This window comes from Crinia signifera, chromosome 9 (genome assembly GCF_055691185.1).
Source record: "Crinia signifera chromosome 9, ASM5569118v1, whole genome shotgun sequence".
Lineage (NCBI taxonomy): Eukaryota > Metazoa > Chordata > Amphibia > Anura > Myobatrachidae > Crinia > Crinia signifera.
The window spans coordinates 129,417,021-129,433,021 of record NC_139225.1 but is presented as its reverse complement, the minus strand read 5'-3'; the positions used below and the strand labels follow the sequence as shown (position 1 = coordinate 129,433,021).

The window sequence follows — 16,001 nt, the reverse complement described above, 5'->3', positions numbered from 1 at the left end:
CACATGGATGGTTTAACCTTACATAGCCTGGCTCTATTAGATACAGTAAATGGATTTCAGACAGTATTTTCAAACTCTGGATTGAATATTTTTCTGCTCATGTAATGAAGTCTTTATACCTGTATTATAGGTATACATCACACCTTAACCTCGGTAAGTAAGAAATGTTCAAGCCAGCAAGAGATCCTACAGGAACGCTACATGGAGGCCAGATGGTCAATGTTCTGTGTCTGACCAGTGTCAGCAGTTCTACCAGTTAGACAGACTGCAGGAAGTGGATGCGCCTAGGCCAGAGTATAGGAATACCTATAGGTCATTGCAGCTTCTGGCACATAGTATGACCCTGCCTTGTCTGCTTAAACAGCAAGGGCGCCTCCTTCATTGTCATTTCGGTCTGTGGGTGAAATCAGAAGATGACCGCCATCTTCAGACCACACTTCCCCCATATTTTGAATTTATGTATTTAAACTGTATTATTGGGCTCAATGGCTGTGTAAGGATTAGAAGCCATGATTTGTCCCATTGCTTGGTGGTATGAATTTGGTACTCTTTACCTAGAACGGCGCCCGCGATTGGCATCGCGGGTAAAAAATCGCGGGCATCGTATGCACATAAAAAACGGGTGCGACACGATGCCCGCGATTTTCCCATAGGGATCAATGTTAAAAGTCAGATTGGACACGATTTTAGTGTTAAATGCCTCAATGGCCGCGATTTTTACATAGGAAACAATGTTAAATGGGCCACAGAGCCCTAATAGTCCCCCTGAAGTCTTAAATGGCCCCCACAATTTTTAACGCCACCTCACGATCAACGTGAACCCGAAGCGTGGCGAGCGCAGCGAGCCCGCGAGGGGCGGCGGTACGCGTCCTCCGACCTTTTCATACCCCCACTATCCACGTCGGCGTGGAGTTGAGAATAGAATAGTGTGGCGAGCGCAGCGAGCCACCGAGCCCGAAGCGTGGCGAGCCCCGCGGATACCTGTGAAGCGTTTACCTGTGAAGGTATCCGCGTCCGCTCGCTGCGCTCGCCACACTATTCTATTCTCAACTCCACGCCGACGTGGATAGTGGGGGTATGAAAAGGTCGGAGGACGCGTACCGCTGCGCTCGCCACGCTTTGGGTTGGCGTTGATAGTGGGGGTGGTACAGTGTGAAAAATGTGGGGTGCATTTAACATGTTTGCTACTAATTTAAATGCATTTGTGATCAAAATCGCATGCTATGGCATCGCATGGCATGCGATTTTTAAAACAAATGCAAACAAAACCCGGAAAAATCGCATGCCACTACATATGGCATGCGATGGGAGCCGTGAAGGTATACAAGTACCGTTTAGTTAAATATTGCACTCAAAAAAAAAGTCAGTGAGCGATGCCGCCATTTTTAGCAGATATTTTGAGGATCTCTCAGTAACGTGGCACTCAAAGGGTTAACACCTCATTCATTCGAGGGAGTTACGCCATTCCCCTGTGCATACTATCATTAGAACACAAGCCAATAATAGGACTTAAGTGAATTGCGAGTGCTGCCCTCAGAACTACTATCGCCATAGACCAGTGGTAGCCAACCCTAGCCTACGAGAGCTACCAACAGTTCACATTTTCCAGACAACCTAGCTGCTGCACAGCTGCACTCATTAATCACTGACACATTTTAAAAGATCCACAGATGGAGCTAATTAGCTCACTTGTGATTCTGTGAGGAGACCTGCAATACATGCACTGTTGGTAGCCCTCGAGGGCTAGGGTTGGCTACCCCAGCCATAGACACTTCGCACATATATTCTAATGAACCTCAATGATACATAGGGTCAAATGTAATAGGGAGTGAGAATCAGAAAGTGAGATTTTGAGCAAGGTTTACAGTTTTTCTCTTAGGTTTTTTTTTTTTTAAAGTGGCAATCATTTATTTATATTGACAATAACAGGTTGAATTTGCCATGTGATGGATTTCCGCTTTAAAAAAAATAAAAATTCTCCCCAAACTTCTCACTTTCCGATTCTCACACCCAATTACTTTTGGCCTATTATCAGTGCGTTTACATACAAGACACCTAGATTGTGATTGATGACCTGATAAGATCCACCACAGGATTTACACAGGTTTATTTTTTATTGAAAAACATAATTAATCCCAAAAGAAAAAAACAAAAACAAAAAAAAACACCCATTTAGAAAACCAACAATAAAAACAGGAAAAGGCAATGGAAACGCATGAACCGGTGGTGGCAACCTGATGAAATCCTGGCAGAACCCATAACCGTATTTCCTGTCCCGATGGGCTGCACGTGAACTCCGCCTGTGGTTATTACACCTATTGTCTATCTACAGATTCTCCTGTGAGGTCACAGAAGCATTGTAAGTTTGGGATTCGGGTAATTCTTCCTCTCCCCTCATTCCATCCAGACCTGATAGAAGACCATTCCTTAGACATCACCCAGACTGAGTTCACCGACTACAATGCAGCAAATAAGAGCAGTTCGCCCTCTCTCAGGCAGTCACCTCCAAACTGAACAAAGGTTTATAGAGAGCCACTGGATTGTAGAAAGTTCTGCGCTATTGGTCCAAATGTCAAAAATCTTCCCATTACATAACCATATCGTCGTTCACTGTGCATCTTCCCGTTGTCATTTGGCGCCCAAGCAGTCGACAATGCCACTACTCTTAATGCCGTCGAAGAAAAAGAAGTTATTGTGTGGTGTATCTCTTTGGGACAGGGCCTGGAGGTGGAGAGAGAAATACCGGGTCACTAAAATCTCAGTCATATTTTATGCATGTACTTCTGTGCCTGTGTGATCTTACCTTCACTACCTCCTGTCCCAGAACTCCTCCCACCACAGCACAGACCGGCGCCATTTCAGAGAAGCAATAGCTGCAAGAAAAAGATGAAAAGGAGGTTATGTATACACAGGCATTGTGTAATAATTCTGCTACTAAGTTATGTATCAGTAATAACTTCCATGGGAGTAGGAAACCAATAAAAATATTGTTTGTGTGGAGATGACACTTGTACAGCTGGACACAATTACTGGTAAATTAGTGGTGAGGATGCTGTACGCCCCGCCCAATGCACACAGCTGGCATCATCAGAGGATCTCCTATACCAGATATTAATACCATATAATATTATAGTCTGCAAGTGTAAATCAGCACATCCTTACAGGGACACGGACCTCAGACAGTGTGTAGATCAGCCCATGACACAGGGCAGACAGAATACAGTTATATTAAAGTGCTCTGTGAAAAAATTACCTTATTTACACTGGATGGAGATCAGTAATGGCAACAAAACCTCTTTAGACAAGAATAATTCTGTACATCCATCTCTAAATATATACATCAGACGTATACAAAGGAAAAATAAAACTATAAAATACACACATACTACAGCTATATTCCATATATCAAAACCACGTTCTGAGCTGGAACAATGCAGTAAAACACTAGATGGTAATGATGGGTGGGCACCAATATTAGGGCAGCAGGACAGTCAGGAATGAATAGGAGGACCCCACTGAATGAGGTTCTATGATCCAACCAGCATGTCCATACACCTGTTTGGTGGCAACACCAAAATATTCTAATACCACACAGATGGGCTGATACGGAGGTGGTCACAGCCAAGCTAGTCTGCCTTTTGTAAGTGGCACATCTGTACGCAACTACCACGGTGCCCTTCTCTGGTGCAAGGAGTGAGGTGCCCGCTGCCAATCGCAATAAACGCTGAAACACCTGTTGCGATCGTTTTATACCCCAACGGTGCTCAGTGGAGTCTTACTTCCAGCGGCAATGCTGCATGACCGTAAGAGAACGTAGGCCAATTACCGATCAATTTGCGTTTGATGGTTGAGTCTTTGAACACAAGCAGCAGATATCATTTTATGCCTCAATAATACGATCGGCTGTGACATTAGCACATTTTCAAGTGGCTGTTGCATACTGCATCGCAGCTGCGATGGCATTTGCATTTCCGAACGAGCAACGGACAGGGCCAGGAGGCAATCTCAGAGAAAAACAGAACTATTCCACGTGCACACATGCAACATCGATGTTTACCTTGCAAAGTCTTCTGCCAGCAGATCAGGGTTCACTCCCAGAGAGTCCAGCAGGTCATTGCGAATCTGCAGCAACAGATCACAGTCCTCCTGAAAACTGATAGGCTGGGGGTCTCTTCCTTTGTCAGTGCGGAACTTCATTATCACTGGGGGGAGACAGGGAGGAAGAAAGCATTAGAAGGGGAATGTGAATCTAGGCATGCAGGTTACCAGTATATAGAGATGTCAGGGGAGGTGGGCACTCGGAGTGGGGAAAGGGTGGCTTCAGGGATAAAGGGTCACAAGACCAAATGGTTACGGGAACTGGGAAGATCAGAAACAGACACATCTGACTACAAGATCTGGATTGTTTTGCCTGGAATGGGTGAATATGGTTACACCTGTGGAGATTTAAACCCTAAAGACCGTTGTAAACCATTAGTATATGATACCCAATCCTCCAATGTCAATACCAGCAGGCACATTTACTGGTGTTACCATTGCTCCTGTTCATTTCCAAGCCTCAGGGGTTGAGAAGCCTTCCCATTCCTGCTCAGGGAGTATCTATTTCAGGGATTTAGGAATTTAATCATCAACTGCATTTCATGGCTTCTGGTTTGTGCATTTTTTTTCAGGGGTGTCACATGTTCCTGGTAGGTGAATTTAACACACCCTGCAATACTTGGTAACGGGGCCTTTTTAACTGAAATGTCCTGCTTGATTATCCCGCTGTAACTAGGATTTCACCTGTGACCGGCTCGCTCACTCTCATTCTGCATCCTATGCCACTTGGCATGATGCAAGGACGGCGGAAGTGAGGTACTGACAGGACATAGGTGGTTGATTAATTGCAACATCGGTGGGTGACTATTTCAGATGAGACAATTAATGTATACAAGAACGCGTGACACTGCCTGCAAGAATAAAAACCCCAAAAACCAAACTGTACTGGTGTATTATCACCGCGCCCAGCTACGCTACATTTTCAGCGTAGTCTAAGATATGTTGTCAGCGTAGACCAACGGCAGCCCTGCGTAGTCAGCGTAGTGTCCCCGTCAGGCCTAGTGAGCGCCTCTCATACAGTGCCTGCATGATCCCCTCTCCGCTGGTCGGCGGGGGGGGGGGGGGGGGGGGCGCGGCCGCAAGTGCGTCTCATGCATTTGCCAGTGCTCCATGTTACATACTGGCAAATGCCTCCATTTGAAACCCCCACTATCCACGCCAGCCCTCCCAACCTTTTCAATAAAGTGTGGCGAGCGGACGCAGATTACTTCATATGTATTCCACATCCGCTCACCACACTTCATAAAATCAACTCCACACCGACGTGGATAGTGGGGTTATGAAAAGGTTGGGAGGACACGTAACGCGTGCGCTCGCCACGCTTCGGGCTGGCGTGGATAGTGTGGGTGTTTCAGGAACACATTCACATCTGTCATGTCAGGTCAATTGTTCACACACAATGTAATAAGCGCAGACTGACTACGCTAACTACGTAAGCTCCGGCTAGCCGCGAATGGGCGGGAACACTACACTACGCTGACCGCGGGAACAGTACGCCTATATTGACAGGGACACTATGCTAACTACGTAACGGGCACCATGATAATACAGTACCAAACAAACATATAGAACACAAAGAAGGATGAACAGAACACAGTCTGTGCTAGGCTAATATGGTTGCAGAACACAGGAGGGAATTTGTGCCAATGGCAAATGTTGTTTCAAATGTGCATACGAGACAGTGGGGACATTATAGCAACAGGACATTAGAGGAGCTTAACTTACTAGAACTAGTATTCTATAAATCTAATGTGTGTCCTGTGCAGTCTCTGGGCAGCTTCTTAAGTAACAAGTACCCCAGTTTCCTCCCACAATCCAAAAATATACTGGTAGGCTAATTGGCTCCCAACATATTAACACTCGAATATTTAGTGTGCCCGTGTACATGTGGTAGGGAATATAGATTGTAAGCGCCACTGGGGCAGGGACTGATGTGAATGTTCAAATATTATCTGTAACGCGCTGCGGAATATATGTGCGCTATATAAATAACTGGTAATAAATAGTAATAATAAATAAAGTGCTGGGATCCTAATATATAATATCGGCAACTAATGTAGGATTGAAACACACTTAAGACCTTCCCAACAGCGGTACGGACCATTGCGTTTACAGCCTGCAACATATAATCACTCAGATATGGAAGATATGCAGGATGAATGGTGGTATTCTAGGATAAGTCCTGTTAGCAGTGCTTACATATATAGTCCACGGAGGTCCTTGGTACGACTATATAGCCATAGCATACATGCGCCATTTACATTTTGATTACAACTATATTTTCGCACAGACATATTATGGGGTCAATTCAGGATCGCTCGTTGCCATCCGAATTCGGCCCCCGCCTTGGTGGTCGGGATTTGCACATGCGCATTTCTGCGTATGTGCAAAACTCGGCAGTGAAGGGCCTCGGGCTGTTTGCTGTGAGGAACGGGGGCATGTGTTCGGCTGGGCGGCATTCAGCAGCGAACGACCGTAACGCACACCTAGCATTATCCGTAGCGCATCATTTCTTGGCTGAGCATGAGGGGAGGTTCTCTTTGGTCTTCTCTGCTTTGAATGAGAACAGACTGATAGATAAAGGAAACACACAAATACAGTTCAGGGAGAAGAAACGTGAATATTTTTATTCCTCTCTCCTGCACTGCCTCCTACTGGCCACAGGAAAACTGGTGACACAAATGCCGATGATACACAAGGATTCTTTCTGTACTGTGCCCCACATTTTGGTGGTAAATGTACCAGGTCTAAAAACATTGAAGTAAAAATTAAGGAAAATAAAAGTTTTATTCATTGTAGACTCATTATGCTGAAATATAAATACTCTGAGAATAGACTGAAATATTGGTTTCTCATACTTGGGAAGTCTATATGGCCATGTAGTGCTCATTCATTTTAAAAGCTCTCTGCAAACAAGCATTTGTAAATCAATAGTAGCATTTAAATGTCTTAAGGCTGTCTGTACCACCACCACTAAACCCCTGCCGTCATTACCACTGCACGCATCGCCACCACTACACCCGTGCCATAATTAACATCGCACGCACCGCCACCACTACCGTCATTACCACCGCACGCACCGCCACTACACCCCTGCCATCATTACCACTGCATGCACCGACACCACTACACCTCTGCTGTAATTACCACCGCACGCACCACCACTCCACCCCTGCCGACATTACCACCGCACGCACCGCCACCACTACACCCCTTTCGTAATTACCACCGCACGCACCGCCACCACTACACCCCTGTCATCATTAACACCGCATGCACCGACACCACTACACCTCTGCTGTAATTACCACCGCATGCACCACTACACGCCTGCTGTCATTACCATCACATGCACCGACCCCACTACACTCCTGCCATCATTACCACCGCATGCACCGACACCACTCCACTCCTGCCGTCATTACCACTGCCACCACTCCACCCCTGCCATCATTATCACCGCATGCACCACCACCACTACACCTCTGCTGTAATTACCACTGCACGCACCACCACTACACGCCTGCCGTCATTACCATCACATGCACCGACACCACTACACCCCTGCCGTCATTACCACCGCATGCACCGACACCACTACACCCCTGCCATCATTATCACTGCCACCAATCCACCCCTGCCATCATTACCACCGCATGCACCACCACACCCCTGCCGTCATTACCACCGCATGCACCGCCACCATTACACCCCTGCCGTCATTACCACCGCACGCACCACCACCATTATACCCCTGCCGTCATTACCACCGCATGCACCACCACCATTATACCCCTGCCGTCATTACCACCGCATGCACCACCACCATTACACCCCTGCCGTCATTACCACTGCCTGTAATGCCAACACTACACCCATCATTACCACTGCATGCGCCGCCACCACGACACCCCTGCCTGTACTGCCAACACTACACCCATCATTACCACTGCATGTACCCCACCACTACACCCCTGCTGTCAGTACTACCACATGTATACCACCACTACACCCCTGCCTTCATTACCACGACTGCACTCCTGCCATCATTCCTGCCACATGTACTGCTACCACTACACCCCTGCCATCATTACCAATGCATCTACTGCCACCATCACACCCTTTCCGTCATTACCACTGCCTGTACTGTCAACACTACACCGATTGCCACTGCATGTACCCCACCATTACACCCCTGCCATCATTAGCACCGCATGTACCCCACCACTACACCCCTGCTGTCATTACCACCGCATTTATACCACTACTACACCCCTGTCGTCACTACCACACCGATCATTACCACCACTACACCCCTGCCATCATTACCAATGCATGTATACCACCACTACACCCCTGCCTTCATTACAACGAATGCACTCCTGCCATCATTACCAATGCATCTACCGCTACCATCACACCCTTGCAGTCATTACCACTGCCAGTACTTCCAACACTACACCCATTGCCACTGCATGTACCCCACCATTACACCCCTGACTTCATTACCACCACTACACCCATGCCATCATTACCACTGCATGTACTGCCAATACTACACAGATCATTACCACCGCATGTACTGGCACCATTAGACCCCTGCATGTATACCACTCCTGCCATCATTACCGCCACATGTACTGCCACCAGTACACCCCTGCCAGCATTATCACAGCATGTACTGCCAACACTACACCGATCATTACCACCACTAGACCCCTGCTCTCATTACCACTGCATGTACCCCACCACTACACCCCTGCAGTCATTACCACTGCATGTAAGGCCACCACTACACCCTTTTAGTCCGTTAACTCTTATGAGTAGTGCCCTCCTTCCTCACCAGCGCTCCTGCCCGGTTCTTCCCTTCCTCTACTTCATCTTCAGTCTCCTCGACAATTTCCACACCTACTTCAGAACTGATGCTGATTTTAGTTCTACCAGCCATATTTATGCTGTATTTTATCACCACCACCACCACCACTACCACCCTTACTACTACTACTACTACCATCCTTACTACCACTTTTTTTGTGTCCTAGGATGAACTAGGAGGCTGTGCCAATTAATATGATATATGACACTGGTAAATTGTGTGTGGCTGAGTCTGTATATGGAGCAGAACAGAACTTGCATTTCAAAAAAGCGGCGGCTGCTACATTGTAGACCGCCATGTACAGATTCAGACAATGTACAAATGCCATACAAATTGATCAGCAGAGTCTCCTCATCCGCTAGAAGATTCTTACAGGGCCTGGCATGCCAAGAGGGGTAGTTTGGTGTGACTGCAGCAAATATGTAAGAGGACATATCTATGTTCTGTTTATTGCACTGTTCTGTTCACCCCGTACCGACTTGTGTGCAACATGTGTGGTGCAGTGGACCACTTCTTATTATAAAGTATAATTATTATTTAACAATAAATTGGCCTCTAAGAAAATACAATGCAATGTAAAAGCGTTAAAAAGAAACCGGTCATTAGTTGGATCCCGCATCCAGCCATAAAGGCGTTCCAGTAGTCCTGGAGAACTTTATCCAACATCCGAATGATAACTAGTGCCTAGGTAGACAATCAATATGTCCGCAGGCACAAAAGACTGACATTTTTTGGGGGTTTTCATGTGTTTTCACAACATTTGCTTCATTTACAAACCACGTGGTCTATGATGGGTATAGTAACCTGTGGCGAGCACAGCTGTAGCGGAGCAGCACACTTGCCCAAAGGGTGGTGACTGAAGAGAGGGTATACATCTTTACGGATGATAAAACACATTACTTATAATTTGATCCCAAAGAATTGTGTCAACTATTTGAACCTCGACCAACGTTGTGTCGATCTTTTGAACCGTTCAAGCTAATCCACTATCCACCTAATGCATGTTGGCTATTTTGTGTCAACCTACAGTAGTAGCGGGGCAGATGTATTAAGCCTTGACAAGAGATAAATGCAAGGGTGATAAGGAGAGATAAATGTCCAGCCAATCAGCTCCTTACTGACTTTTTTCAAACACCGCATGTAACATGGCAGTTAGCAGGTGATTGGCTGGACATTAATCTCTCTTCATCACCCTTGCATTTATCTCTTGTTAAGGCTTAATACATCTGCCCCATTGACTGTAGTACTTTAATACAACACCCCTTTACCCAAGGAAACAAAGTTAGTGACACCAATTCCAGAGTATGATACAAGGGATTAACTACCAAAGGTGCAGGGAGTGCAGCTGCTATGGGGCCCAGAGCTGAGAGGGGCCCACTTTCCCTGTCAAAGTTACATGTTCCAAGAATGTTTTCACCATTAGTGCTTTGATATATTTTTGCCTTAGGGCCTGCAATATATGGTGCCTAGGCACACCCTTAAGCTGCTCATTGTAATGTGGCTTAAAATGAACTGGGGGGGGGGGGGCATTAAATTTCATAATATAAACTGGGAGACTAATAATGGTACAAAGAGAAGGGATGGGCACTATAGTGTGACATTATGAACTGGGGACACTAATGTGACATGGGGGGGGAGTCCTAGGTACTCTTTACCTAGCACGGCGCCCATCGCGGGCATTGAGTGCACTAAAAAAATCGGGTGCGACGCGACCGACGCGATGCCCGCGATTTCCCATAGGGAACAATGTTAAATTTCTCAATTGACCCGATTTTTCTGTTCAATGCCTCAATTGACCCGATTTTTCTATAGGAAACAATGTTAAATGGCCCACAGAGGCCAAATAGGCACCCTGAAGTGTGAAATGGCCCCCACAATTGTTAACGCCACCCCACGATCAACGTGTACCCGAAGCGTGGCGAGCGCAGCGAGCCCGCGAGGGGCGGCGGTACGCGTCCTACGACCTTTTCATACCCCCACTATCCACGTCGGCGTAGAGTTGAGAATAGAATAGTGTGGCGAGCGCAGCGAGCCACCGAGCCCGAAGCGTGGGGAGCGCAGCGAGCCCCGCGAGAGGACGCGGATACCTGTGAAGCCCGCGAAGGGACGCGTTTACCCGGTAAGGTATCCGCGTGCGCTCGCCACGCTTCGGGCTCGGTGGCTCGCCACACTATTCTATTCTCACCTCCACGCCGACGTGGATAGTGGGGGTATGAAAAGGCCGTAGGACGCGTACCGCTGCGCTCGCCACGCTTCGGGTTGACATTGATCGTGGGGTGGCGTTAACAATTGTGGGGGCCATTTCACACTTCAGGGTGGCTATTTGGCCTCTGTGGGCCATTTAACATTGTTTCCTATGGAAAAATCGGGTCAATTGAGGCATTGAACAGTAAAATCGGGTCAATTGAGAAATTTAACATTGATCCCTATGGGAAATCGCGGGCATCGCGTCGCACCCGATTTTTAGTGCATTCAATGGCCGCGATGCCCGTGATTTTTTTTACCTGCGATGCCCACGATCAAAATGGTGGGCGCCGTGCTAGGTAAAGAGTACGAGTCCTATTAGCAGCAATAACTGGAACCCCAATTGCGGGTAAAGTTATCGAAAAAGCTGCTTATCGTTGGTAGGGACTTAAATTTGTGTTTAACAGAAAGTGAAAGCATAATGATCTGTTTCAAACTTGCTGTATAGTGAGAGAGGGAGCTGTGAAGAGAGAATGGAGGCAAGAGCAGATAGGGGCTTATTGTAAGCTTACAAGAGACTTTAAATAAATAAATAAAATAAGTAAAGGGATATTCATTCCTGAAATAGCACCCACTCACCCATTCAATGCTGCCCTTTCAGACAGCATTGAAGGCAGTTTTCGACAAAAAGAAATCTGAATTTAACACAAGTTGGCTCTTTTTAGAGGGAACTATAATGGGTCCGGAAATGAACAACCACCGTGGAGAGGTCTCTAGAAGCATGGGGACAGGGTCACCACAAAAATTTTGCTATGGGGCCTACAGAGATTTGGCTTTGCCCCTGGTGTTATAGTAAGTTCCACATAGTATGATCTAGGCCAGACATTCCCAACGGGATGCGGTCATTTAGTCTACTGCATTATGGTAGAAAGTCATTAGGTCGAATCCATTAGGTCGACATGCTAAAAGGTCGACATGACTAGGTCGACATGGGAAAAGGTCGACATGATTCTAGATCGAAAGGTCATTAGTTCGACAGGTCATTAGTTCGACAGGTCATTAGTTCGACAAGGTCATTAGTTCGACAAGGTCATTAGTTCGACATTGTCTATGTCGACATTCACAAGGTCGACATGGAGTTTTTCACTGTTTTTTGAGCCAACATGTGCCGACAGGCGGTATTTCATGCCCTACCATCCACTAGGGCGTGGTGGGAGAATAAAATAGTGTGCCGAGCGTAGCGAGGCACCGTGCCCGACGCATAGCGAGGCACCGTGCCCGACGCATAGCGAGCGCAGCGAGCGATGCGAGGGGATGCAGTGCACTTTAAACTGTGTCCATGTCGACTGTGTTGACATTCAGGTAAAAAAAACAGTGAAAACCCCCATGTCGACCTTGTGAATGTCGACATAGACAATGTCGAACTAATGACCTTGTCGAACTAATGACCTGTCGAACTAATGACCTTTCGACCTAGAATCATGTCGACCTTTTCCCATGTCGACCTAGAATCATGTCGACCTTTTAGCATGTCGACCTAATGGATTCGACCTAATGACTTTCTACCATAATGCAATAGACCAAATGATCCCAACCCTTCCCAACCACGGCCCTCAAGGCACACCAACAGTGCAGGTTTTGTAGATATCCAGGCTTGAGCACAGGTGACTCAATTAGTATCTGAGGGATTCTGATTAAACCATCTGTGCTGCAGCCTGGATATCACTAAAACCTGCACTGTTGGTGTGCCTTGAGGGCCGTGGTTGGGAATGCCTGATCTAGGCAGTACAGAAGGGTGTATATCTGAAATAATAAGGTCCCGGTGACCGTGCAATTATGTTGCATTGAATATTCTGTCATCGCAGCTCTATCATTATGTGTAACTTTGCCATCTGAGGTGTAATTTCCGCTGTCACCATATATAGGCGTCTCATGTTCAAATAAAGACACGTTCACCGGAAAGCATTTCTCGGTTGCCTCGGCGACCAGCATTTTTCAGCCCTACCGAGACCCTTCCAACTCTGCAACGTGGGTGATCTGTAAAACGCACAACACTAAGAGATTAATCTTCTAACAGTGATCACTTGTTACGTAACTATTGTTCTCACGAAGCTGTGCTTCATAAGCGATTTTTAATTGCTGTGTAGAACGATTATCTCTTTCAATTGCTCAATGGTCGGATAGGCGAATAATTGCTAATCCCAGGGGATGTTAGCGGATTCTGGTCAGGAAACAAAAAGGAAGTCTTAATTTTTCTAATGGCGATTAATCTTAGTGTTCGCTAGGATTTTTTTTTTAGGGCAGGGTGCTGACCACAGAATAAGGTACATTCCCACAACTGAGAGAATCAGAAGCTGGTAAATACATAGAATACAGATATAAAACAAGAAAAAGGGAAAAAAAGTGAAGCGCTTTGTGTCAACCAATTCAAATGATATTAAAAATAAATAAAAATAGATCAATTGGGTATCACAAAAGGTATATGAAATGTATTGTATATTCTATATGAATAATCCGTATACTAATTATTGACCATAATACTGCACTTGAATAGATAAAATAAATGATCAAATTGGACTGAGCAATATACTTAAGGTGGTCTCCTGCTTGTGTCTGTATTAAACCCTGAGGTTTGCCTGATCCTCCTTGTTTCCTTGATATCACTGGAAATGATGATGGTGGGTATCCGTAAAACCTAACTGGGTTCCTGGTGCTGTGTTAGATTGTCTCTGTGCCCATTGATTGGGGCAGGATCACAGGCCAGTGGAAAGGCAACCCAAAGATTGAGCAGGTGGTGGTGTCCCAATTGCTGTATTCCAGTGGAGGCAGTTGGACCTCAGGCAAAGTATTTAAACGTGGTGAATATAGAAGGGTATTCACTGCGGGGTGTCCATCCAATGTGCTTCAAAGTCCAAAGAAGTTAAGTGAAATCGCTGTATCCTTTTGGTAGAACCCCATTGGATGGGTGTGGATTATTAGACAGTCAAAAACGTACACACATTAAAAAGGTCAACATGAGTCGTTGACATGGACCCCCAGTTAGTGTAAAGCTATGCTCGCCATGCTTCGGCACACTATTATAGGATGGTGACAATAGAACCAGCCGATTTACAAACAACACATGAGAAACTCATGTCGACCTTATGGTTCTACTTTTTTCGCGTCATCGTTTTGACAGTGTCTGTTGATCTATTGCATGTCGATCCGTAATGGCTAAGCTTGACACTCCAGCTGCTGTTGAACTATACATCCCAGCATGCCCTGCTACAGTTTCACTATTTGGCCATGTTAAAACTGATGCAGGGCATGCTGGGATGTGTAGTTCAACAACAGCTGGAGTGTCACGGTTAGCCATCACTGGTCTATCTAGACACTGTAGATCTGTCAACCGGAACTATTGGAGGAGACTCAGACACGCCACTCATGTATAAATACATTAACCGGCTTATGGCCATGCAGATTTAGAAATGCCGGAGTCATTTTGATTGTATACGGGATCACAGTCACAGGCAGTTACACGCTATCAAAAACACACCACATCTGACGTTTTACAAACACCCCCCCCCCCCCACCTCCTCCCCTTCTGCTGTCACCAGCCGCAAACTCTGAATAAATCTGCGATTGCTGTCGCAAGACCACCACTGCACGTGTGCAGTACAACTGCTCAACTTACAGGTAGTACAAAATAGACATCATGTGATCCCTAATTGCTTTCCTATTGGTGCATGAAACAGGGAGAGTGTGACCTCATCAGGTGACCAGGAAATCCAGGATTACAAATCCCAGGAGTTACCTAGGGTGAAGTAGATACAGGTGCATGAACCAGCAGATACAGGTGCATGTACATACAGCAGATAAAAGGTTACACCTGGGGTCAAATTGAAGACAATAAAGGAGATGCTGGAAGTGTGATCGTTGTTTGGGAGACAAAGGTTGGCAAGGGAAGAAAACATAATAAGCTAAAAGGAAAAAACAGAATATAGGATAGGTTTACATATAAAACATAAGCACCTGTTGTCTCTGTTAATATTTCCACATGTAAAACAAATCCCATATTTCTGCCTGCAGCCTTTACATTCCTACTACATAGGCATCTGTTCCGTGGGCCAGACAATAATAATTGTTACAGAACAGGTTAACAACACATTCCTTTTCAGGACACGGACCCGAAGCGAATAAAGAAAATGTGTAGGCTGGCAGGGAGTGGTGGCATCTGTTCCACCGCTTCCCCTAAGGCCCGGGCGACCCCAGTGTAAGGCGATCCGTAAATAACACTTCTTTATCTGGCTCGCCTTCCTGCATTACCAGCAAGTGCTGCTCCCTTCTCCCCATCTCATGCGGTGCACATCACTGCCTGTTCCTAATCCTCTGTATAACAAGTGTATCTGGCACCTTATCGCTATTAAACCATAAAGGACAATCATTCGGAAATCCTGCACATATTTTGTTGCCTTCTGCGGATTTTTGAGCTTCTGTGTACCAGACAGGCCAGCGGTATAACCTACATAATCTAACACTAGAGGCACAGAACGGCTGGTAAGAGTACACAGACCCGGCATAGCTGGAGATGGAAAGGAATGCCACAGCCTGGACCCCTCCCCGCAGGTCACAGCCAGCAGAGGAAGGCGAGAATAGCTGAGCAGGTGCACACCGCACCCCAAGGATGCCCTTAGGCCTCCTCGCTGTCCAGCTGCTGCGTGGGGGTGAGTGTGCCCAAAACAGCAGCAGTAGGCAGGAAGTTTTATAAATAAGGGCAACGACAAGGAAGTGTAAGGACCTTTCTAGCATCACACGTCAACGACCTGCAGAACGCAGGAAAGAATCCCCACGGAAAAGAAACCTG

At 46.3% G+C, this 16,001-nt stretch overlaps 1 protein-coding gene across 1 annotated transcript in view; it reads right to left on the bottom strand.

The window, feature by feature from the left end:
• Positions 1-2,095: 2,095 nt before the first annotated feature.
• SAE1 (SUMO1 activating enzyme subunit 1) overlaps positions 2,096-16,001 on the bottom strand; it is a 45,533-nt gene continuing 31,627 nt past the window's right edge. The window contains 3 exon segments of the mRNA XM_083159774.1: positions 2,096-2,721; positions 2,804-2,873; positions 4,058-4,202. Of these exon segments, the coding sequence (XP_083015900.1) occupies positions 2,629-2,721; positions 2,804-2,873; positions 4,058-4,202 (308 nt within the window). The 3' untranslated portion in view covers positions 2,096-2,628.